Source organism: Arctopsyche grandis, chromosome 12 (genome assembly GCF_051622035.1).
Source record: "Arctopsyche grandis isolate Sample6627 chromosome 12, ASM5162203v2, whole genome shotgun sequence".
Lineage (NCBI taxonomy): Eukaryota > Metazoa > Arthropoda > Insecta > Trichoptera > Hydropsychidae > Arctopsyche > Arctopsyche grandis.
Genome location: NC_135366.1, coordinates 23,990,930 through 24,017,261, shown reverse-complemented (window position 1 = coordinate 24,017,261; position 26,332 = coordinate 23,990,930). Strand labels below are relative to the sequence as shown.

Genomic DNA, 26,332 nt, shown 5'->3' with positions numbered 1-26,332 from the left:
GTATGTACGTATGTAAACTGTTCCACACATTTCACAACTTTGTTAGTTCAATACACTTATGGACAACCCTAGCTTCTTTCTGAATTCTCTTGGGTACTATTCGAGCATCTTCCCCTCATCTTTTCATCAATGATATTTCATCTGCTCTTAAACATTCATAATTTTTGCTGTATGACTTAAAATTCTTCAGAATTATTAGGGCTATTTCAGAATTATTAGTCAATCTCTTCGGAAGAATCCTGATTCCTTGGAGAGATGGGTATTTGATAATGCTAGAGAGTGTCACGTGGTCCGATATTTCAGTTCCTCATATTATTTTTATTAAATATTGGTCTCATATTTCAGTTCTCACTTTTCGAAGGACAAGCTTATGTTAGAAACCTTGAATAATCTGAAAATGGTAGTTAAATTTGACAGGTATATGTTTGTATGTATGTATATGTATACTTATGTATTATAGAACTAGTGATTCTTTCGAAAATTCTCAAAACAGTCACGAATGCGTTAATTAATTTAAACATCGATGTGTATAATGATGAAGTTGTTGAAACCGTTAAAATATTGATAGCAGTATTGAAACCCGTTAAAATTTGAATCTTTGAGCAAAGAAAATATTCCACACTGCTAAGGAGCATTGAAATTCATATTTAGGAATTTTAGAAAGGTCAATTGTCAAATAAGTTTGAAGCTTTTTTTACAAAATAAGAAATGAAGTAGAAACCTTCAAAATCCTGGTGTACTCAGTCAATAGTAAGAAGATACATATTTTAAATTTGTTTAAAAAAAAAAGGATTTAAGCAGAATAGCGAGCGAAATGTTAAACAGACTCTTTGGAAGCAGCGAAGTTATTCAGAATCAATCGATTGTGTTGAACAAAATGTATGATGTTGATGCTGATGCTGTCTTTTGAAGATCAGTTAAAAGACAAATCTTGTCTTAAATTTATCAATAAGAGAAACAATAAAAAGTGGATATAGTTGTGATAATGATGATCAATATCAGTCTATAACTAAGAGTTTGATGTATTAGAAATGTGTAAATGGATGTCCGGACATTTCATCGCTTGAATAGAATCGTGTAAAAGTATTAGCAACCTTATCCAGAGTTGAAAAACGACGAGAAATTAGAAACACTATGTACATATGTAGGCAGTCTGAATTTGTACACGATACAAGAGTATGAATTGAGGAGGACTGAAAATGCCTTCCGTCATGGTTTATTTACGAGATACTTAGGTATAATAAGCGAAACATCCGACCAATTAAGGTCAAACCTCCAAAACTTGCGACCTAACCCCCAGTCGGATTAGATCCGAGTACTTTCAAGACGCTCAGCATTAATCACCATTATGCCTCACAAACTTTTTCACAACTTTTCCTAACTTGATTTCTTTTAATTGTTCGCAGCGGCCTGAACTTCCAGGACTTGATGGTCCGTCAGGGTGCCATTGACTCCCCGCCGAAGACTCCCTTCATCTTGGGCTTCGAGTGCGCCGGAGAAATTGAACAAGTCGGCGAAGGGGTTGAAAACTTCAAGGTGAGCTACAATAACCCTTCATTACCGTTGCGACGAGACGGCAACTTTGTCCTCAATAATTAAACGACCACGGTATATTAATTACCCCTCCAATTCGAGCTGGAGGAGGGCTCGTGATACTTAACGTAATTCTGGCGAAGTTTTTCCACTCGTAGGCGTAACTAGCGCCCTCGAAGTTAGGGCCAAGTTCTCATTCCGCAGATGCTCGTGTGTACGTATTTTCGGATATAAAATATGTACGCTGCTAATATTGATTATCCATTTTCGATTGTGTTCAATGTGTTTTATGTGACCTCAATGTGTGTGTAATTTTGTTTAAAATCGTGTGGGTCGTCGTGAGGTCGAAAGTTTCGATTTTATTTTATAATGTGCTTTACATAGATGTTATTATGGTAATTTTGTCAAAGTGCTCTCTTCGAATTATCAAACTATGTAACTTTCAAGCCAGGGAGCAATTTTAGCTAAGCGTATGCTAATTTAATCATCAGTGTTAATTTTACGCTAGAGAATGGCAATTAAAATGTCTACAATCACTTTGAATTATATATCGCATATTTATTTATTTATCATATAATATTTCAATCGAAAATGTACACTTGCCTTTATAGATCGCTGCAAAGCGACGAGTGTACTAATACAAATACAATACATTAATATAATTGGCGAAACTCAAGATTTTGTATAACTTGAATTTGCAAGAGAGATTGGAAAGGAGATGCCAATTGAATACTCATTGAATGAATTGATGCTCATTGAAACAATGAGAATCAGAAAAATTGGCAAACTTTGAAAGAAAACGATCGATCTGGAGTCACAATCCAAGATCTAGCCAATAGCTACTAGTGGAAATCGAACCGTGACTATTCCGCTCGAAAGCATAATATGCTTAAACCACTAGTCCACGCTGCTGGTTTAAAATTTTCATTGTTTCATTGTTGAAATAACTAATCAGTAATAGAAATTGGCGAACCTCAAAATTCTGTATAACTTGAGGTTTTCAAGACAGATTGGCAAGGAGATGCCAATTTGTTGGAACCGTTTCAATGGAAATTAGATAAAACTCTGAAAGGAAACGATCAACCTGGAGTCACAATCCAAGGTTTGGCCAACAGCTACTAGTGGGAATCGAACCGTGACCTAATATGCTAACCATTAGTCCACGCTGTTGGTTGAATTATATGATATTATATGCCTATATTTGTATTATGCTTATATGTCTGGCCGCAGTGACGCGTTAGAGCATAGTAGATACAAAATGTATTCACATTTTCACCGCAAGCTAAAACCGCTGGCGACAATAGCCTTGGGTTTCAATTCCTTTCCAAACCCACCCGTTCAAATATCACTTCATAGTTGTCAAATAATATTCTTTTCTATTACATAGTAGTAGTTTATCGACAAATTGCAGAGTTGATTACGTTTTACAAAAAACAAAGTTTGATTATCAACGGGCATTACTACAAATCTGTACTTATTTTATATTGTTTCATAGAATTGAAGAAAAAAAAGTGAAAACAACTCTACACAAGTGTGGCAAAACATGCATAAACGTGTATTGATCAAACGTTTGTCTTCCTATCCTTGAACTTTATATCCTGTGGCTTTTAGAATTGAACTTGATCCACTATTTTGTTCGACTTTAACACTTATACACGTAGACAATGCCAATATTGATCGATACTCCCTTTTCCCCCAGTATTGAATTTCAGCAAACTGAGCTTTCGTTGTGTATTTTGGACCCTTCTTTTTTTTTGTTTTTGAAGTGGTTACAATTGGCCTTCTTCACCGCACAAAGGGAAGCCGTATACGTAAACTATGTAGTTTTAAAATACCACATCTATAATTTTAACGCTAAACAGCTTCTCGACGACGCTCCCACCATTATATATGCTTCCTAAAATGAACAAGGTTCCCTTTGATTCGTCGGAAAAACAAAATATATGTCTCGACATAAAAACCGAGCACTTTCCCCCGGGGCGGTGTAAATTCGTTTATGGCCGGAAATTTCAGTGGTAAATGAAAATGTTGGACGTAGCACATTACATGTTGGAATATCACGCGAATGTATACATACATACATACATATTTTATAGTAGCGGCGATGTAATAATTTATTATGAAATTCTTGGGAAACTTATACAAGTTTGGAATTTCAGCATGCAACTATCACAATTATTTGATTCAGCTTAGAAACACCTGTACTATATGCTTCTATTCGTATGCCTGTCCATTTGGGTTGAACTGATGTGAGCACTTTTGATCATTCTTTCCCAATTGTTTCAAAATTTGAAAAAAAAAGTTCATTCAATGTCTGATTTCCGTCTTTTTTGCATCTGTGTGGCTAAGATTTTAAAATTTCGACACATTCCCGATAATGTGTCGTGGCTATTTCGCATAAAGGTCTATTTATATTATCCAATCTCTTTTGCTATCTTTCCTATCTCAAGTTATTCAGGGTATTGGGGTTCGCCAATTTGATCATAAAATGCTACAAAATTACTCCATAGATGTCACGCCATCTGTCATTGCCAGCACTGCACGCACAAGACGACTTGTTTTCATACTGTACAGCACCGCCCGTTTTCGGCGCGTTACTATGACGTCATGTCATGCGTTACGTTTCGGTGACATGTCCTGCTGTATAATATGAATATACCGTGTCGGCTACTGCTGTTACGTATACGCCACGTACATGTGTATGTCCATATAAAATATTAAAGAATTATCTATTTTTTTTTTGTTTTAAATTTTATTTCATAAAACATGTACACTCACCATTACAGATCACTTCAAAGCGAATTGTGCACTTATTCAAATACAATACAATAAATATTTATATAAAAATCCTCAGTGACATATATGGAGTAATTTTGTAGCATTTTATGATCAAATTGGCGAACCGCAATACCCTGAATAACTTGAGATAGGAAAGATAGCAAAAGAGATTGGAAAAGAGATGCCAATTTTTACAGGAGCCGTTTCATTGAAAATCAGAAAAATTGGTAAACTCTGATGAGGAACGATCGACCTGGAGTCACAAATCAAGGTCTGGCCAGCGGCGGGACTCTAATGGGACTCGAACCCGTGACTACTCTGCTCGAAAGCATAATATGCCAACCAATAGTTTTTCGTACTGCTGTTTACGTGCAGTTGCCGGTCAGTTAATATAAATGAAGCTTAATTAGTGATTGATCTTGTATTTCCCACACTTTGTCGAGCGCTGGCGCGTTAATTAGATACATACATAAAAAGTCATACACGTAGTATGGAGTTCGAGTGTGCTTCAATTGAAAGCTCCAAACTTTTAATTAAATCATGGAACGTATGTGTGTGTGTATCGAATGTAACTTTTCCAGCGAAAGTACATTAGTCATAATTAAAAGTTGGGGAGCTTGTGTGCTTTCGATCAACCCCTTGCTACCCTCAAATTGTAAATCGATATCAATCGAATCCAATTGGCTAATGCACGCCATGTTTGTTTTGTCGCTTTTGCGACGTCACCTATACGAATCTGTTCAATCCAGACAGTATGGATTACCTACATATGCACATACATATGTACATAGGTATGGCGGGGCTGATCAAATTTGGGTTTGATCGATATTTTCTGTCTAGTGATGTGTCGGTAGTTGTCACATGTATTCAGCCAGTTGTTGAATAATGAAATATATAACTTATATATTATATAATATATGTATGTACATATGTATATTACACGTCCATATATTTCCTTTTGTTCTAAGAATCTTAAGTTAGGAAAGATACATTTGGTCTATAAAAAAGTGGGAGCTTTAGTGCTCGCGTTTGTTTTATTTCCAGTAGACTGACAGTTTTTCTTGTAATCAGCGCTTTGTTTGTCTGTTTAGACTCGTCTCGTTTCGATATATGTATATGTATGTATATATATATTATTCTCACGATCACCATATTGGTTCTTGCGATAACAGTTTATTTTATTGCTAGACATGTTTCCAAAACAAATTAAGCCACACTCTCAACTAGTAAAAAATCCAGTACCATACACTATTATAGCTCTTGTATCGCAAAATAACGAACGTGTCGTTGCATCTGTTCGATTTTCATCCCTTTAGTTGAATACACTTATATTTAAAAAAAATATACATAATGCTAAAGATGCAAGCACGCCTAATCTATGCCAACGCAATTCTTGGAAAAAATCACCCCCTGCAGTGTTTTCCGTGATATTTTGTCCCTGTATTGACAGGTTTGATGGTGATCAATAACAGTGATTCCCATATTTGATGACATGTAGGATAAACTTGTTGAAATAATAAGATCGTACGAATTGACAATGACATGAAGGTACGTACATTGACAGCTGGAGGCACCTAGGCGTACCTTGCCGTACTTTTGAGTCTTCTTTTTGACCCACAGCAGTTTAGTTAGCATGATTTAGTGCCAATCAATTTACAATTTTCAATAGAAAAATACTCCTCTAAAAAGTTACGCCCGATCTTCAAGCATTTAGCCGTTTAGTCGATTGGTACTTAAGTATACATAGCATTCGACACTCAACTAAACGACTAATATGATACAGATGTATGTAACTTTGGAAAGTTTCGAATCTACATATTAGGTACATATATAGACGAAAACGTTCAGTTCGATTTACATACACGAATTTAGTCATTTAGTAGAGTAGCTTGGTCTTTTAACTCCATATTTATCGTTCTTTAGCCAAGAGGCATTGTGTTTTAGAACTTGCTTCAAGTAAAGATACAGAGGGGTATGCGGCGCGTGTTTTTTTCAATAGCTTTCGTTTATTTTGTATAGTTTTGCACATTTAAATAAAAGCTCTAGTGCAAAACTCACCACCTGAAGTGTTTTCGGTGATATTTTATCATTTTATTGTTAGTTTTAACTTGTATTGTCAACCAATAACAGTGATTCCCATATGTGACGAAATGTAGGAGAAACTTGTTGAAATAATATAATCTTACCAATTAATAATGACATGAAGATACGTCTCTCACAGTTGGAGTCTACCTGCGCGTCCCATGCCGCATTTTTGAGTGTGTTCTTTCCATTAGTTGATCACATATGTATGTATGTACATCGCATAATTCAATTATGTAATTTATGTAATAGTAGAATTGAATTATGTAACTTAATGCGTACTCCACTAAAAGGCTGGATGTTTGTGAATTCAGGGCAGAATTAATTGAAATCAGTTTTTTTTTTTGGATTTGCCACTATTTTCGGAATTGCGATCTGTTCGTTTCTTTTTTATTGGCTCACTTTTATCGTTAAAAAAAGGAGAAGACGTTGAGAAAATCTCATTTTGTACGTTGCGTTGGCGTGTTTTCAGGTTTTTACGATTTTGCGGTCATTTCAGCAGCCAGGGATTATTTTTGCAGGGGTTGCAAACTACTTGTGATGCCAGGTCGATCTCGACCTTGGACCTGAATCGTGTTTAGCTTTATTTGCCTGTAATTTTTCGAATTTATGTATTGTTTTACGCCTTCGACCTTGAGACGAAGAAGGTGATACGTGATTTTCTGTCGGGCCTTTGTTTTTCTTTCTCTTTCCTATTTAATTGGGTTAGTTTCCCGTCGAGGAAAGAATTTTGCCTGTCATGCGATAGGAGTTTTCGTTGTCTTTGCACAATTTTTTTATGTTTATGTATATATATATATATATATATATATATATATATATATATATATATATATATATATATATATATATATATGTTTATATACACATTTATGTATGTTGAAGTTTCAGTGCTGAAAATATTCGCCGAATTCGGCCGCCTTTATGATCCAATCTACTTTTTCCTTGAAACTTATTTGATATCGCAATCCTCCGCTTCCCGTTGGAACTTGTCCAGTCCCACCAGCTGAATTTTTATTTTTATTTCCGCCATTACTCTTTATTTCACTTGATATTATAGTTTAGCCTTAACTATGCAGACGTATAAAAGTTTCTTTTGGAAAATATTTATACGTGGGTGCATTTCGTTTTGGTTTTTTTCTTTTTATGAACTGAAGGCTTTGACCTTATTAGCTTTGCGTGCACATAATTTGGTCTTCCAAACATACATTTGTATGCACATACTATACGTATAATTCTATGTTATTAAATTTCTTAAACTTGATTGGCATTCAATGGTATTTATTAAATACATAAACGGTGTTCAATAAATAAAATGTTTTATTCTGTCATATGTATAATATTTTACGATGTATGTATGTATTCTTATTTTTTTACTAAGCAGCGATCTGTCGAGCAACAGATGGGCAATTTATTGTATAAGCAAACAAGTAGGTTTTCAATGGCTCAAAATAATAGACCAGATGCTTAAGTTTTCTTTCGGTCAGTTGTCACTCTCTTGATAACTACAGTCTACATTTTTAATGCATTTTCAAGCAGCATGGCTCGGTGGTTGCCATTTATGAGGTCACCGGGTTCGATCCCGCGAGCTGACCTCGATCTTTGGACTCCAAGTCGATCGTTTCCTATCAGAGTTTGCCAATTTATCTGATTTCATTGTTGAAACGGTTCCTCCATCAAATTCGCAAAAACAATCCTCCCAACTGTCACCATTATTTGAATATGGTCTATCTACAAGTTTAAATTCATAGTTGTTTCGTTAAGTTTTATATTATCTCGAAATTCAGCGATTTATGCTATAAAAAAATGCTGCAATCTTTGTAATTGGCCTGGTATATTTGTTAGGCCTTATACATATGTATGTAAAAATAAAAAATAAAATAAAAATAAATACGACAAACCGCCAAAAAAAAAAATGATTAATTTGGTGTAGTAAAATTGCTAGCTATGGTACAAATGTACAAGGATGTCTAAATATCTACGACAGACCAATCAACCGATAAATTGCTTCTTCTGTATACCTCGTTAAGTTTGGATTTAGATTTCTGGATAATTCAAACGCCGATACTTTGATTTTGTTCTACAATTATAGACAATAAAAGTATAGTTAAGTTTTCTTCTAAAAACATTTTTTTATAAAAGCTATGGAGTCACTTTTCATTAAATGGTTCTTTCATATAATTGATATTAAATCAATCACAATCAATGTACCAAATTGTGACATCTGCTAATATTTCTTCGCTATTTTATTATAACTTAATACTCATCCTATCCTTTGTGGACAAGTATATTTTCATTATTTTGAAACGTTATAGTAGACATAGGACACTCACTTGAAAAGTAATCTTTCTAAAAGACTTGCCGAGTGGAATGGCAACTCAAGTTCTTGGTTCCATGATGTGACAGTGGGTGTTCCCCAAATCGAATTCGGGTGTAGTTGCACATGCAGACTGCATTTGTTTCTCCTATGTTTCTTCAAATATGGGATTCATCGTTATCGATCACTGTTCGCCGAAAACACTCCAGGGGGTGATTTTTGGGACTTTGTACCATGTATATGGGCTAGGGGTGCTGCGTATCTAAAAAAAAATACGTACCACGTACCACTTCGTGTATTTTCGCCCTTAGTCGCAACTTCCCATTTGACCTTTCAATCATTTGACTAATACAAAATTAGACTTGGGTTTTATGCCTATATATTTACACATGTATTTAAAAATTAAACGATATATAAAGGACTTGGTTTACAACAAAAGAAATTCAATTTAAAGTCGTCGAAATCAATTAGGGCGACGCCCTCCTTCTGACTGCACAAAAAAAACCTTGAACCTTAACTCGAACCATGGGGTCTCATACCCCTAGATCCATACGTAATGAGCATATTTTATTTTTACTTTTCAATTTGCGTGTAGGCACACCGGGGGGTGGGGGAGGCAACAGTATCGGTCATCGATTCAGGGAAGGGGTGAGATGGGGAGGGACTAAGGGGGAGAGGTTGTGGGGCCCCCGGCAACAGGAGAGCGTGTCGCGACTCCGAACGCACAATTACTCGGGGGGGCCGTAAAGCCACCGCGACACGGAGGCCCCCACCATGGGACTGCGCCCCCTTCGACGCCATCACCCCACCTCACAGACCCACCCCCTTGCGTCCCCCCCCAGTACTCAGTTCCGACTCTATTTCCTCGACGACGAAGACAGGAAGCTCGTTTGTTTCCCGGAGTTAAGCTCCTGCTACCTCCCACTGTGACCACTTTTTATATCTTTCATATTAAATTAATTTACTCCAAGAAGATGTACCTATTCAGGGTACGTTTTATCTCTATTAGCTGCCTACACACATACACATATCCATGAGGGAATATACTTCAGACTATGTATCATATAGAAATAATACTTTATTCGTATGGAATAGAAAGAATAGCTATGTATAATAATACTGAGCAACAAAAAAAATACCGGTGTGGAGACTAATCAATCCTTATTAGGTTTGATCCATTAAATTCGAATATGATAGTGATTTTTATTGGTTTTCTCTCGTTTATGAAGTACTAGCTGAACCCCGGCAGGCGTTGCAATGCCATAATAACGCATGCAATTCTCGTTCCCGTTCCCATTTGTCGGAAAAACGCAGGTAGCGAACACATTTGAAATTATTGCGTTGCAATGACACTCATTCCCGTTTCCGTTCCCGTTTTTCCCCGTTTTTTTTCACAGTTATCTTCCCGCACACAACAAATACTGAAAGTTTCATCGTAATCGGTTCAGTGGTTTAGCAGCCTATTCGAGACACACACAGACATTCATTTTTTATATACATACATATGTATGTATGTATATAGATGCGCGTTTAAAAAAACGCGCAATTTTTACAGTTTTTAACTGAAAATCTAATATTTCTGTGCTTAAAAGTGAGTATTGAAATCAATCGTCAAATGTATTTTCTATTGATTTGAATTTTTATTGCTTCAAAATACTTATACTTTATTATCTAGCGAATTTTAAAGGTCAAAAATATACTTTTTTTCGAGCTATTATATATTATATTATATTTTATCTATTGGGCCAGTTTTATATTCACTACGTATACAAGCATTGATTTTCAATCTCTATATTTTCAATCGAAACGTAAGACATAATTTGAGCTCGAATTTGCGAGAAATTGAGGGTGAGGATACCGATTTTCTGAATCTGTCATAATTATAAAACAATTATAAAACACAATTATAAAACATAATTACAAAACATAATTATAAAACATCATTATAAAACATAATTATAAAATAAGATCGGAAAATTCGAATAGGAGACGGGGTTGATCTGTGTTTTTTAATAACCACAAGACCTCGCCAGCAGCGTATTTGGCCGGGACTTGAACCCACGACCTATCTACTTTTAAGCAATAGCTCTATCAGTGCACTACACTGTGACAATATTGTATATTTTTTACATATTAGCCACCGTAACATTACAGAGAGCTCCAACGCGTCAATGTGGCCAGTCATACAATCATAATAATAATAACCTTAATCATAATAATATCAACCTTTTATATCTTTATATGTACATATGTAGTTGTAAATGAATGGTTAGTAAATCCAGATCAGCCGTCTCTTGTTAATTTCATCTAACGTAATTGCTGTGACCATAGGTGTCGCCTTGAGGCAACCTGTTATGGCACCTACATATGTGATTATGAAAATACATACTCGTTTCAATAATGGCGTGTCATGTAGCATACTCAATACTCTCTCATCTTAAAAGAGACGACTATAATGCTCTGTATAATATTACATTTCTTACAATCAGTATATATGTACTTATATGCGCACACATACTATCATATCGGATTAGGATTCCATTTTCCTATTTGCACGTATTATCGCATAATATTCAGCACAGCATGGTTTCGGATTACTCTGACCTCGGTGGTACATACTGAAAAAGTGGTGGGTCGGCTTATCCCTCGGCACACACGACACACCACAAGAAATTTAACGAGTTTGGTGACCTTCGTTACCACCCATTATCATCCCCATCTCGCCCGCCCTCCTTCCACCTCTCTCCAACGTGGACATCTTGCAAAGCGGAAGCTGGAAAGTGAGCACTTCAGGCGAGAATTCAACTCTGGCTCCTCGAAACGAGCTTTTGGCCCACGTGATGCCGAATATTTTCGAGGATGGGCTTTTAAAAATGGACTCGACGATAGTTGGGTGTCTCGCTTTTTAGAATTATTAAATTACTCGGCTTTCGGTCCTCGTGGAATATTCTAGATGCCTCAATGTTTTATTCGGCCACCTCGTAAAAAGTACCCTGTAAACCTTGACCTCACGTTTTGAGATCGTCTTGCGCATTTTTTTCTGGCTTATCAATATTTCTGACGTGTAATTTCTTCCGGGACGTGCTCTCTTTCTCTCTCTCTGGTAAATTTATCGTCGTGAGAAGTATAGAAGGTCATAGAGTTTCATACTTACGTACATTTGTAAAGGTATAAAGCACACAAAGCAAATGATAAAGCAGGTTGAAGGGTTGAAAGCTTTACTTATCAAATGCTCACTTGTCAATTTCACATATATGTATGTAAATATCAATCAAGTCAAGTTGATGGATTCGCGAGCCATCCACTTGCAACGATTTTATTACAGTTTCAGGAACGATAGAACTTGTGTGCAAGTTCAACTTACTTTCTTTGGCTACCTTCAGTCGCTTTGAATGATAAATTTCCAGCGGCGTGGACTAATGGTTAATATACTATGCTTTCGAGCAGATTGGTCAAGGGTTCGAGTCCCCTAGAAAGTCCCACTGCTGGCCAGATCTTTGCTTGCGACCAGGTTAATCGTTTCTTATCAGAGTGCCAACTTCTGATTTTCTTTGAAACGGTTCCTGTAAAAATTGGCATCTTCTTTCATATCTCTCTTGCTAATCTCAAGTTATTCAGCGTCTTGCGGTTCGCAAATTGCTGCAAAAATTTCTCCATAGATGTCACTGTGGGTGATGTTTGTATGAAATGCTTGTATTAATTGGATTATTGTATTGTATCTGTATTAGTACACTCGTCGCTTTGGAGCGATTTGTAAAGGCGAGTGTACATGTTCGATTGAAATAAAATCAGACAACTGGCCAAATTGATTTGATGACTAAAAACGCCGTCTAAATTATGACACATTATGACGCACGGTTTTGTTTTTTTCAATTTCTAGTTGTGTGGTCTTTAAATAATTTGGTATTTTGTATTACATTTCCACTGTATTGTATGGCAAGGGGAAACTTGCATTAGAATGTTGACAATTGTGTGACTGAAACTATGAGTTTCGTTCTTCTCTTTGACGCTCTCAAAGTTTGAAATTGTTTCGTAGTGGTTTTCGAATGTTTCAAGCTCCAACCCTCAGAAGTTTAGTCATATCTAGATGGAGAGGGTTTGAGCTTAATTTTAAGCGTTGACAGCCGCAGACGAAAGCACCCTCCTCTTCTCCTCTTCGTAAGCATGTGAAGATGGATTTGAAAATCGGTAAAGGGAAACCGATCGCATAAATTGCCAAACATTGACAAGGAGCGTGGGGGAGGGAGAACGGGCCAGGCCGACTTTAGAAGTCGGTAAATCACAGCTGCGATGTGAATTATCTTCATCGCTTTAAATGTTTCCACTCGACGACTTTTCCATAATAGAAATCGCTCGTGGAGGAAATTCTCCATTTTATTAGCAGAATGGAGGGGAACTTTCTATGTGGAGTGTGTAATGAGCGAACTCGTCTTACTTCCGAGACAGAATGCTACTCCAGTATATGGAATGTCTTGAAAGGAAGCCGAATTCCTGTCATCAGGCTAAAGTGTTCAAAGCTCAATGCCCATAATTTGCACCCTGTCTTTGAGGATTTGAACTGTTGAAAGCTTCAGCTTTCTAGATTCTGTTTACTTTTGCTTTCCTTCTATGTACGTTCATACTTGGTAGCTTTACACAATATATTATACTTACGTACATATGTATATACTACTCTTATTTTTCTTTTTTAAATCCTGTCTACTTTTGGATCAAAGCTGGGTATGAAAAGAATTATATATTAGTCTTCTTTTGATTGTATTGTTATCATCATGGATTTACTTCCTCCATGTGTTTCTTGGAACTCTCGCTTGAGCATCCGGTCGGCTGTCATCTTCTTCACAAGATCCAGCTTGAGAATTTAAGTTTGATATATTTAAATGGGGACAATTTAAATGCTCATTTTATAAAAGAAATGCGCATGCGCGTAAGCATTTCATAAAATTTGTGAGAATTGAAAAAAATATTATATCATTTGAAATATACACATATGTAAATTTAAAAAAATAATAAGAACATAACAACAAAATATATAATTATATTATAAAACAAATGAACTCATAAATACTCTTATGTTCCTTTTATGTTGTAATATTTGTACACTCAAAAAAATAAAATCTTACATATATATGAAACCGAAACGGTGTGTGTACATAATTCGTTTGTGATTGGCTGTCGTCAAAGTCGTTTCTGATTGGCTGGATTGGTAAAAAACGTTTTTATTGGTTGGCCGTTAAATAATATAATTTTTTTCGATTCAAATAAATTTAATAAAAAAAAACGAAGATATTTTTCATGGTTCGACGGTATTATCATTGATAATTTATCAATACTGCATTTCAATTTACCGAGCGAAGCCGTGTAGCACCACTAGTAAGCAATAAGACCAAAAACATTTAATAAATAAAACAAACTTGATCATTTAAAAAATTACAAATCCGATGTTTTAATTAGGGCAACATTTTAATATCAAATGTGGGCTTTTGATTAGTTACTTTCACAACAGAAAAAAATATGAATCAATCTAAAATGAATTAAATGCGCATTAACGCTGAGCATTAAATACCTTTAACTGTGCACCATTTAATTGTTCGAAAAAAAAAATTTAATACTACAAATAAAACATTGCTCAATGTAACATTTTTTATCTAACAGAAATATATTTATTAAATGCGCAATATCTTTTATACCGATGCACAAATGATTCATTCTAAGGAGCATTGTTATTTTATTTAAATTTAATTAGCATATTTTGGCTTGCCGTCATCTTTGGGTATACGTATGTATGTATGTATGTATCTTTCCGGTCGCTTTATTCGTGTCTGACTTTCTTGTTGTCTTCTAACTTCTATAATGCAGTCCGTCATGGTCCTTCAGCCCTCTCGACACTTTTCTCGACTCGAATACAGTTTTCCGAGTGGCAATCCTGACTTGATCACTCCATCTTGTTGAGGATCGTTCTCTTCTTCTATTTCCCTCAACGCTTCCCAGAACGACATTTTTTCCAGGCTATCCTGATCTCGCCTTGCGATATGCCCAAATAACTAGAGGATACAGATAAGAAAATTGGAGTCAATCTTGCAGCTGATTGCTAATTATATTGCAGCTCAAATTACACCAACCAACTAGTTGAATGAACTTTATACTTAAGAATCTGACTGTCATACAAGATTGGTAACGTTCGTATTGGTAACAAGTTTACGAAGTGCTTCTTTATGAAAAATTCCAATATGGTTAATTTTAAATGAGTATACTACTTCCATGCATATGTATAAGCAAGCGAATGAAATTCTTGGGTATGTTACTCATCATAGCTGTCAGTATACTTCCTCAACAAGTACCTCGTATATTAGCATTCTACTACAGCGTAGTACAATTCTTTTTTAAGCACCATCTCAGACCACACCCACAGCTCCAGAGCAAACAATCGTTTTAAAAATGTATTAGTTTCCAACGTCGGGATCGTTACGACAAATGTAACGCGCACACCATTTCGTACCTGAGTACCCGGAATAAATCCAAATGTTTTACCGCTCAAAGAGAAAAAAAAGGATGTGGTGCGAGGGTCAGATAATGCCCTCTTCTTTATTTAACGGCGCGTGCATCACTTCTGGACCACTCTCATCCCCCTCTGGATTATACGGCATTCGTGTTAACCACAGTCCCACTCGAGATTTTATGTACATATGTACATACGTTCGGCTCTTTCGTGACCCAGAAGTCTGGCGTGAATTTCTTTCCTGACCCAGAAGATTGCGTGTGGTCTTTCGACGTGGATGCAATTAAGAGTCCCCGGCTGGAATTCGCGATTTTGCTCTTCTGGCATTCGAGGCTTTATTGACCGTGGCCCTCCTGGCGTGAATGAATGTGTCCATTGTCGGTCGTTGCATTCTTTGTTAATTCAGTAATCGCGCCGCAGCGGTTTAAGGGTCAATTGGTGTGCACATGTGTGCGCCGGATTAATTGTGTTTTACGACTTGCAGAATTAACCTTCTCCTCCCTATCTTTTTTTATCGTGGTGTGCACTTTTTTTGCACCGGATGATGCAGTATTATGCGCCAACTTTGCCCTCGTATGATAAGCAATACATACCTATGTACTTGTATATACCCAATACCAGACAATGGTAAATGACTCGAACCTTCAGCTGATCGATGACGCATGAATTGACGCAATTACACACACGCTATGATAAATATATTGTAATTACAATTGCGTTGGGGCTTACCTTTTTATACAAGGCATTCCTAGGTTTTACTTCGCAAACGATTGATCAAAATGTCCTACAGTCTTTCGATCGTTTTGAAAATTTAGATTTAAATTTAAATCCAATCTAATGGATCGTAATAAACGTATAATCGTAAAAACGTAATAATTTTGAAGACGGTGACGTTTAATAGTTTGACTTTCCGCCACCCACTCGTCTTGTCAGATTTAATTTAAACAACTTCACTCTGTTAATTCAATGAAATTCCTGTCTGTCAAAAGTTTGTGATTTGATTTTGAACCACTTCCACTGTTTAGGCCGCTTTGATATGTTACCGACATGCGGGTGCTAGCTAACATTGAAGTTAGCTATTGTTTCCAACATGAAGCTAATTGATTTTTATCATTAACGAACTCATTCAAATTTACATTGGAATCTTATGACAGATCGAAGTGATGACAGCTAGCAATCCATACCCGGCTTTCTACCACCCCTTTGCAACTCAATTAAACAGTGGTAAAAGCTTATTTTTTCTCCCATTTATTTTAAACTGACAGCTTTACAAATGGGCTTGCCTCAACTGTTTTGTTTCGAGTTGGTAGTTATTTTGAATATGGTTGCTTTTAGTATATGTATATGGTTTGTTAGAGTTGCTGCATTGAGGAGTTCTACATACATACTAACATATAGTGCTATTCTTTGGGATGATTTTGTTAACAATTGACAATATGCACCATCATCAATCTTGAGTGAATTGTGTATGTACACACTTGCTCGTTTCAAATTTTTCTTTTGAGCAGATGCACCCACCCCCTTTTGCGTCACTTAAGGCGATATTTTTCACAATTTGCTTTTCGTGGGGTTGGTTCACCCCACGTGCCGAAAAAGGGACGCGGAAAAGGATGAGGAGATGAAGGGGTGGCTTGGCTTGATAAATGTTGCGTCAGAGGGTGTTTGAACCTCTCTCTCCCTCCCTGTACCTACACACCTCGGAAAACATTGCTTTCATCCTTGCACAAAGATGGTCGGGCATTGTAAGGGTCAAAATGTGCAAGAATTATGCTAACTTTAAAATTAACTTCATTTTGGCTCCCCTTCTGTGATGATTAGTCTCCGTCCTCTTGGATTGTTTGTCGAAAGCCAATGTTGCATACTAAATTTATCAACGTCATAAAATTGGCCGCTTTCAGGGCTTAATGGCATTCTGTTTGATCTGCTTGATGGGAGTTGTCGTGTGACCATATGAGGTCGTCTTCTATCTCACTTCATCTCATGAGTGGAAGAGCAACGGTTATATATTATACATATTTACAATGTAGGGTGCTGGAAGTGAAATATCATTCCACTTCCGAAATACGTTGAAGGACATATTTCCTTAAGTTTGATACTTTTATGTACATACATTCATCATTTTTCATTTTGTTTCAATCATCAGAGCTTGAACTTTGGATTTACAATACCTGAACGTTTTGATGTACAGCAATTTGGTTCAAATACTCTGATCATATAAAAATCAATGGGTAGTAAATTTTTACCAAATTCATAAAACTTTTAGTGGTGTAAGTTAGGTTAAGTGGTTAATGGTATTCCAAGTGCATACTTATCACATGTTTCATATCTATGTACTATTACACCTAGAAAAGTAGTAAACATTTCAGAAGGCATTAACTAGGTGTGGTGATACTATGTCAGCTTTTTCAAGATATAATATCAGATCTAAACATAAATGAAAATGGCAATTTTACTCTAATATTTTAACAATTTCACAATATACCTCGCTCGCCACTATGCGAGCTAAATCTTCTGGGTCACTGCACTGATCAATCAGACTTTTTTTTTATTTTGGGATCAAACCTTTATTAAAAGTCTGAGCGACCCATAATTTGGTTCGCCATGCTGAAAAATTTGAATTCGACTTTGATTTAACGACTTATTTCCTTTCATGTTTGCAGGTCGGCGACAAAGTGGTAGCGCTCCCAGAATACAAAGCATGGGCCGAGCTGGTGGCAGTTCCTGCCAAGTACGTCTACGCACTTCCGGACAACATGACGCCATTGGAAGCCGTGGCCATCACCATGAACTACCTGGTGGCTTACATCCTCGTCTTCGACATGGCCAACATCGCTCCCGGGAAGAGCCTGTTGCTGCACTCTGCCGGAGGCGGCGTGGTAAGGATCAAAACATTGTTACACACTTTCAACATTGACTTTGCTGTACCTCGAATTAATGAAGCGTATTCCGAGACGCAAATGACTAGAGCGTGACTTGACGTTTCTCCGGTTACCCCTTTCAACTCGTTTGACTGATTTATAGTCGCAGGACGATGGCGTGGATGAAAATTAGGGGTTGGGATGTTATATTTTTAAATTAATTTCGACGAAAATGTACCCACCCGATGGGTCGCTGACTTGTTGAATGGAAACACGTCAAGATAAATTGTAATATACATATATTTTATAATAATCATTCAATAGGCCTGCTTTGGAAACTCAAGTGTTAAAAGAAAAATCTTGAGCGTAGTACCTTTCTTTGTAGTATGAGTATTTAAAAGTGTGTCTTATTTTCCACATCTCTTCACTAGTGTAGGAATCATTACTGAAACTTAGAAGAGGGCATGTATGAATGATTAGGTTGGTATGCATGAGTAGAATGAATGATGAAGTTGGTAACGTGTAGTGTTGCTAGCACGTTGAGAGTTGTGAACAGTATGGTATGGCAAATAAAGAACGATTCAAGGTCTGTTCATACTTAACAGCACTGCACGGCTTCAGCACTGCACGACTCCGTTTAAAATATGTCATTTTATTACATTTATATTCATATCTACCTACACGTCGCGGTCACGTCACGCTTACATCACTTTGGCCGAATGCAAGGCACAATCGGCTTACTTATACATTACAGGCCATGACGATACGGCGCAATATTGCTTACGTCGTATTGTCGAGTACTTACAATATGAATGCATACACGTGCATTCGTAGCTACGCGTCAGAATACAAGTCAGCAAAAATGTTTCGGCGTTTATCGAACGAAAAATTATGTATAGCCGCGTTTTTGTTGGAAGAAGAAGCTCAAGAAGGCAATAAAAAAGCACGGAGGCGTTTTGATATGTATTCCATGTTAAAAAATAGAAAAACCGAAGGAGAGTTTTGGATACTGTATAAGAAGCTTGTGGATGATGGACAAAATTTTTTTAAATATTTCCGTAAAAAAATTAAAAAATTTTAAATATTTTTGCCAAAACCATATCGAAAGATTGAACAGCTGTCAACTGTCACTATCGATAATTGGTCCAAAACAGCAAAGCGGCAGACTCATGGCACGTAATTCGCGTGTATATTTCCACGATGGCCAAAAAAACGGATACGATACGTTGACGGATGTTGCTGTAAGGTATGAACAGGAAATGTCGGGTACTGCTGTAAGCCTGCCGTGGCGTAAACGTGACGGTTGGTATGAATATACCCATACAAAATGTACCAAAGAATACTTTTCGTACGGCCGGATACCTGCTGAAGTCGGTACGTGCTGACTAGGTATGAACAGACCTTAACAGTTGAAGGAGTATTATTTACTGTACCTATTTCTTCTGACCACCAGATCTTACACTACTTATGATTATGTGATTTTATATTTTGTCATAGTTAGGTTGGTAGAAAAAAAAGGTCCGCCTTCTAACACTTTCAAGAAAGAGTGGCGCTTATAGTTATAAATCAAGGCTGCCGTTCGACTTAGTGCGCTCTTGTGAGTTAGGTTTTGAGTAAAAAGCAAGGCTTCGAAGTAAAGTAGGATTTTAGGTTCGATTTTGAATTACTTTTTTTTTGGTCTAGGCGTGGCCGCGTATCGATGGCGACAAATGTTAAAATGGTAATTGGTTATGTCGGTGTCGTGTCGGGGCTTTGCTATGGGGTGAATGGTCGCGTGTCCAGACACGCCGGCTGCACGGAAAATCGATCCGTACCGGCCCTGTCTGGCCCAAAACCCAGGCTATATTTCAGGCTAAATATAACAACCCCATGCCTTCTGCCCTCGAAAAATTGCACCACATTAACGTTTCAATGGCCGAATTTCCTAGTGTAATCTATTATTGTGAGTAAAATCTGATTTTTCGTGTGGGGAGCTTTGTGTAATTTTCCGGTTGGTGGCGCTCGGTGCACCCTTTTTTAATGGATTCTAAGCGAGTGACGTTATTTGCAATTATGGCGTGCTAGTTGATTAGTGTTTAAATGTGAGCACCAGGCTTCGCCCAATTTACATACATATTTGTAATATTGTTGAGATAGTTAATATAACTATGTATAACGGATTATTGCGCAAATTGCGGTCGCGCGCACAACAATCTTTGCCACAAAAATCGCGAATACGAAATATCTTGCACTCGAGTTTTCGTTAATACAATATTTCGCGTGGGTTACTTTCGATCGATGGAGTTTTTGGGTGCCAGATGTTCCGTGATCGAGATTTTAGTGACGCACGCGAAATCGCTTATTGTGGAATAATCACCAAAATCGTAGTAACTCAGTCTTACACTTATTTTACTATAAATTTACAAAATATAATATAATGTGACCCCTCAGTATTTGTGAAATAGAATAGTATCATGGCAGAATAATGGAAACATTTGTAGTTTAATCCTCAATACGCTCAAAATGATGATGAATTATAACTAACGAAATCGAGAACTAATGAAACCGTTCAGTCAAAGTCATTCATACAACGCAATAAATTGAAACCTCGATAATTAGAAATTTTACCCTAAAAAGCTAAATTTCGAATTATTGAGGTTTTTATTATATTGGCTGCATTAATGTTATTCTATTAACGGTTTTTGTCGAATTTTATTGAACAAAAAATCATATTTATACAAAATTTTGATTCATAAACGGATTTTTTCCTATTTGAGACAGACATAAGACACTGGTAGATAAAATTTCTTCTTTATATATGTATCTTTGAGTTCCAAATTATTATACCTTTAATCAGTGTGAAAGGTATAAACTAATATTAACTCAATTTAACAGTATTTAACGTGCTAGTACTTTGCTCGGTAAAACACTACATTGTAGAATGTACATATTATGTGTATAGTTGGTAGAGTAATTTCACGCCGTCGTCCTCGAAAGCCTTTTCTATCCTCTTGCATAAACTTCACACGTAGCCGTCGTCATCTGCTCTGAATAACAAAACGCCTCTGCTGAAAATTTCATTAGAACTATTGCCGCAATTTGCAATGTAATTTAAGAACTTTCAAGCTTAGTTTTGCAATTTGGATGGCGGATTATTTCATACTAGATATTCAAAGCGGCATTGTACCAACATCGATTTCACTCTGACTGGAAGTTCGGTATGTAAAGTTATGTGGAAAATTTAGTTCCACTTCAGAATCGGATTGGTTTCCAAACTTACTATACTCGAAAAACATTATACATTTTATTCGAATAGTGATCAAATGCTTTATTCATAGACATTTCTACCTACTATGTAAGCAACATTAACCGTTTGCCCGCGGCCGTCTTCTATGGAAGCTTTGCGCGACCAGTCTGTAGCGCGCCTGTCTTCCATAGAATTTCTGAACTTTGCACGGGATTTTGAGCCTTATATGCGCCTATTTCAACTGTTTTAAGGTTCAAAATTGGTTGAATATATTACTGAGAGTTGAATGCCATCTATTCAATTTGCTTAAAATGAATATATACCAGTCAAAATTAGTTTTTTGTGGAACCATACTGAAACCTCGTTTATGTGACGTCACGTCTGTTGAAAAATGGCGGCGATACGACTCAATTGTATGAAGAATGATTATTTGACAATTAAGCCAAAACTTCGAGATATATTATGAATTTTATTATTTAAAATAATAATTTGTGTGTTAATTAACATATCTGGTTACTTGAGTAAATATTAATATCTGTATATTTGCGTACGGGGTTTGTTTGCTATATTTATTGCCGCGGGCAAAGGGTTAAGTTTTTTTTTTATTAACAAGAGTAGATGGTAGATAAATCGTTTCCTATCATTGTAATAAACATGTTTTAATTTACAGGGTCAAGCTGTAGCTCAGCTCTGCAAGTCGGTCAAAGACGTCACTGTCTTCGGCGTCTGCTCCAAGACCAAACACGAACAACTGAAGGAGAATGGCAACATCGACCATCTTTTGGAGAGGGGATGCGATTACACCAACGAAGTGCGAAAGTGAGTATCTCAAATCAATCATTTTTTTTTTTTGAATTTTGTAGAATGTTTTCATTGAAAATGATATTTGCAGGGTTTCATCGGACGGTGTCGACATTGTCTTGGACTGTCTGTGCGGCGAAGAGTGCAACCGTGGATATTCCCTACTGAAACCGATGGGAAAATACATCCTATACGGTGAGTCTTTTTGTTTAGATGTGCTTAAAATATTCCAGTGAGTGTTTGTTTTAATGATGGGTTTGTTGCATTCAGGTTCGTCCAACGTGGTAACGGGTGAAACCAAGAGTTTCTTCAGTGCTGCACGATCGGTATGTTTATCAGCTTGTCTTTTGTGCCTCTTGCAGTTTGTATTCTTTTTATTGATTGTATATGTTTGTGTTTCAGTGGTGGCAGGTGGACAAGGTGTCCCCCATTAAACTGTTCGACGAAAACAAAACCCTCTCCGGGCTCAATTTGCGTCATTTACTATTCCAACACGGAGGCGCTGAGTATGTACGAGGTGCTATGAATAAAGTATTGGATTTATGGCAGAATGGAGTTGTTAAACCCTTAGTCGACTCTACATGGGCTCTGGAAGATGTATGTATCGATTTTTATTAATAAACTAGCTTTAAGCTAGCTCCGTTCCGGGTACGGCTTATAGAAATAGATTGAAATTTTAAGATCGCTGTTGAGAAGCTTATGATTCTCGTGTGATCAATAATGAAAATTAGAAATATGTACGCAACCATGAAAAATTTATATTTTTATTATATACCTCCTTTACGTTTCACTTACGATTACAATTCAGGAAAATATCCGATCGTTTTCATACTTTGCCGCATTGCTCATTTTGGTCATCAATATAAGTAAATGGATCCTACGCCATTACGATGGTGCAAAAATATCGTGTAAGACGCGTTTGATATCTGCCCGGCGAGATAGTCGGTGACGTTTATCCATCGTTTGTTTATTAGTTTTAAACATAGATGGCGCTAGTAAAATAAAATTATTGTTTTTATTCAAAATAATAATTTTATATACAAATTATGGTTCGGTGATTACTGGTTACAAATTACTCGTCACAAAGTCACTAAAATCTCTATAACGGAACATCTGGCAGCCGAAAAGTCCATCATACTAACGATAACTATCATAGTAACGAGAACTTGAGTGCCAAATATTGTGTATTCGCGATTTTCATGACAAAAATTGTCTTTGTGACCACCCCAATGTGACGAATAGTCCAATTACCACAAATTATAGAAGAGGTATGTTTTTAAAAACCTTTTTTTTATGTATATATTTTTTTTAATAAATAGTTTTGAAATACAAAACCAATGAATTGTAATGTTTATAAATTAATTCAATATGGAGTAGTTCAATATGAACGATAGTTGTATGAAATAAAACTTTCTTTTTGCTTTCAATTATTTTATTGTATGATTAAATCATTATACGAATTAATTCTATAACATTTATACATAATAATTTAATTTAATACATAATAAATAAATTTAATTTAATACATAACAATTTAATACATAATAAATTAAAAATCATCAATTTACAGCTTCATATTTGTATGTAATAATGTTTGTAAAACAACAAATGAATTGTAATGGTCGTGTTTTGATTTGAAAATTTGTTTTGTAATTATTTAAAACTAGTGTTGCGCCCATTGATGTATAATACACTAGATGGGCCCTGACGTGTGATTTTGGTCGGAGATCTTGTCTTCAGTAACTGAGGGGTGCGGGGGGTTTAATTAGCGGGGAAGTTCTTTTTTTAAAGGTTTTTTCCCTACGACGCAGCGGTACCTAACAACCTACTGAGAGAAACTGTGCATGTGTCATGTATTTTGCATGCGCCAAAAGGGAGACCAGTTATATATAGCGTGAGGGTGGATCTATGTGTATTATATATCTATGGTTGCGCCTGATGGAATATCATCGCATGGGTTATCTTATGGCATATTAAGCTATTAATTTAAAAAAAATTAAAATAAATGTGTCGGTTCTGTGGTTGATCCGCATGCGGTCGTATTTTTTTCGAATACCTTTAAAATATATTTAATTTTATATTTTAATGTAATTGTTTAGTATATAAAAAAAAAATGGTATAAACTACCCGCCTATATACAAATAAACAATATAAAACACCAATAGAATAATTAACTAAAATAAATTTTCAATAGATGGTGGTAAATGCTCATAGATTTAGCGCCGTCTATTTGCCTGGAGGAAAAATTGGTAGCAAACAGTATATATAGAAGTTTTTTCTTTTGTTATTATATTCGTACGTTTAGTTAGCATACATATACATATATGACTTACATATGTATGTCTAATCGAAACGACTATTATAGTACGGCGAGCGTTATCTCAGATACACAGAATGGCGATATTATATATATGATAAATAAAATAAAAAATAAAATAAAATAAATGATGAAGAATAGTGTCTTGATATTGATTGAACTTGAATCTGATGAGTTGTTTTTGTATTTTAGGTTCCCGAAGCTATGCAAAAGATGCACGACCGTAAGAATATTGGCAAAATAGTTTTGGATCCGTCAATGGAGCCCAAACCAAAGCCAGCTACACCAGCGAAGGGAAAGGCCGGTAAGGATAAGAAGCAAAATTCAGAAGAGAAGAAAGAAACCAAGGAAGAGAAGGATAAGGAGGATAAGGAAAAGAGCGACAAGGAAAAGAGTGCAGAGAAGCCCCAGGAGAATGGCGAAAAGGAAGAGAAAGAAGAGCACGTCGCCAACGGCACGGACGAGGGCAGCCAGTAAATTATATTATTAATATACAAATTTTATTTTCTCATTAGATAAGATAACATTTTATGTAATAGAAGATCGTTTTTTTTAATTACTATTTTGTTTGTCGAGGAGGCTACAGCCATGATATCAAAAAAACTTGTTTCATTAAAATTATATACTCTCTTGTCTAAGCATATTTGTAAAAGAGTAATTTATTGATTTTGAAGAACTGAAATGTATTTTTAATATATATATATATATATATATATATATATATATATATATATATATATATATATATATATATATACATATACATATACATATATATATATATATATATATATATATATATATATATATATATATATATATATATATATATATACACATACATATATAAATGTGTAATATAATGATATCATTCAAATCCCCGTTTCTCAATCTGTTAGTGACGTTCTTTTTATATTGATTTGGCATTCGACATGTGGCATCTAATATGGGAGTTTCTTAATTGAATATACTTAAAAATAAATATCATGGTTCGAAATGTGCTATCAGAGATCTCTTTTATAATATTATTTTTATATATTCATAAATATTATTTTTTATTATGCATGAAATTTGACTATTTAATAAAAAAAAAATCTATATTATATTTTGTCATATATTTTATAGTAATTAGACGCAATTTCTAAAGTTTAATTTCTTTTAAAAGTGTCTGTTAAATTAGCATAATATTATAAATAAACACACATACAAATACAAATGTAGGAAACAGAGGAACAGTCGATAATATCGGTGGAAACAAACACAATCTAATCATATTTTTTTGCATATGTAAGAATGAAAATGTATTAAATGAGTTTATTTTCAGTAGAGGAACAATCGACCAGTATAAAAAATGAGGGTTTACAATGAAATCGCTCGATCCTTTAAATCTTAAGAATAGTTTTAAATCGCCATTGCCTCAAATCCGACTAGGGATTCTCATTTAGCAATGAATATGTGAACGAGAGCGTACACTGAACAAACTTTTGAGCCATTTTACTACAGTCTTATTATATAAATACACTGTACATGTGATAAAAACATTCGTTTCAATCTTTCGCATACACTTTCCCGAGTTATCCGGTTGAAACTTTTCGGTTATCCACCACACGACGTAGTTGTAACGTAATGGCTTATTGTAATATTGTAATGGTGTTTCCCAGACGTATAGCGTTCGGAACTTTATCGATGTACCTTCTACGTGTTAAGTCTCGCCAGTTATGTAGAATTAGACTAAGAAAATCTGTACCTGTACGATGCTATGTGCGGCTTTCATCTCGTCTTGGTTTCTGGTGCACACTCTTCGACACCGTCGTACACTTTGGGAAACATTGGTTTAAGTTTTCAGATTTATATACATACATACGTCAAGTTTTTGGAGATGGCCTAAGAGAGTGTAAATTAAATGTTTTTGTTTTTTTTAAGC

At 35.7% G+C, this 26,332-nt stretch overlaps 1 protein-coding gene across 1 annotated transcript in view; it reads left to right on the top strand.

Moving 5' to 3' along the window:
• LOC143920093 (synaptic vesicle membrane protein VAT-1 homolog-like) overlaps nt 1-25,019 on the top strand; it is a 90,277-nt gene extending 65,258 nt beyond the window's left edge. Inside the window, exons 2-8 of the mRNA XM_077442801.1 lie at nt 1,407-1,536; nt 17,867-18,082; nt 21,961-22,109; nt 22,183-22,286; nt 22,362-22,417; nt 22,494-22,688; nt 24,601-25,019. Coding sequence (XP_077298927.1) covers nt 1,407-1,536; nt 17,867-18,082; nt 21,961-22,109; nt 22,183-22,286; nt 22,362-22,417; nt 22,494-22,688; nt 24,601-24,885 — 1,135 coding nt within the window. The 3' untranslated portion in view covers nt 24,886-25,019. The remainder of the gene's footprint in view (nt 1-1,406; nt 1,537-17,866; nt 18,083-21,960; nt 22,110-22,182; nt 22,287-22,361; nt 22,418-22,493; nt 22,689-24,600) is intronic.
• Nucleotides 25,020-26,332: the final 1,313 nt, after the last annotated feature.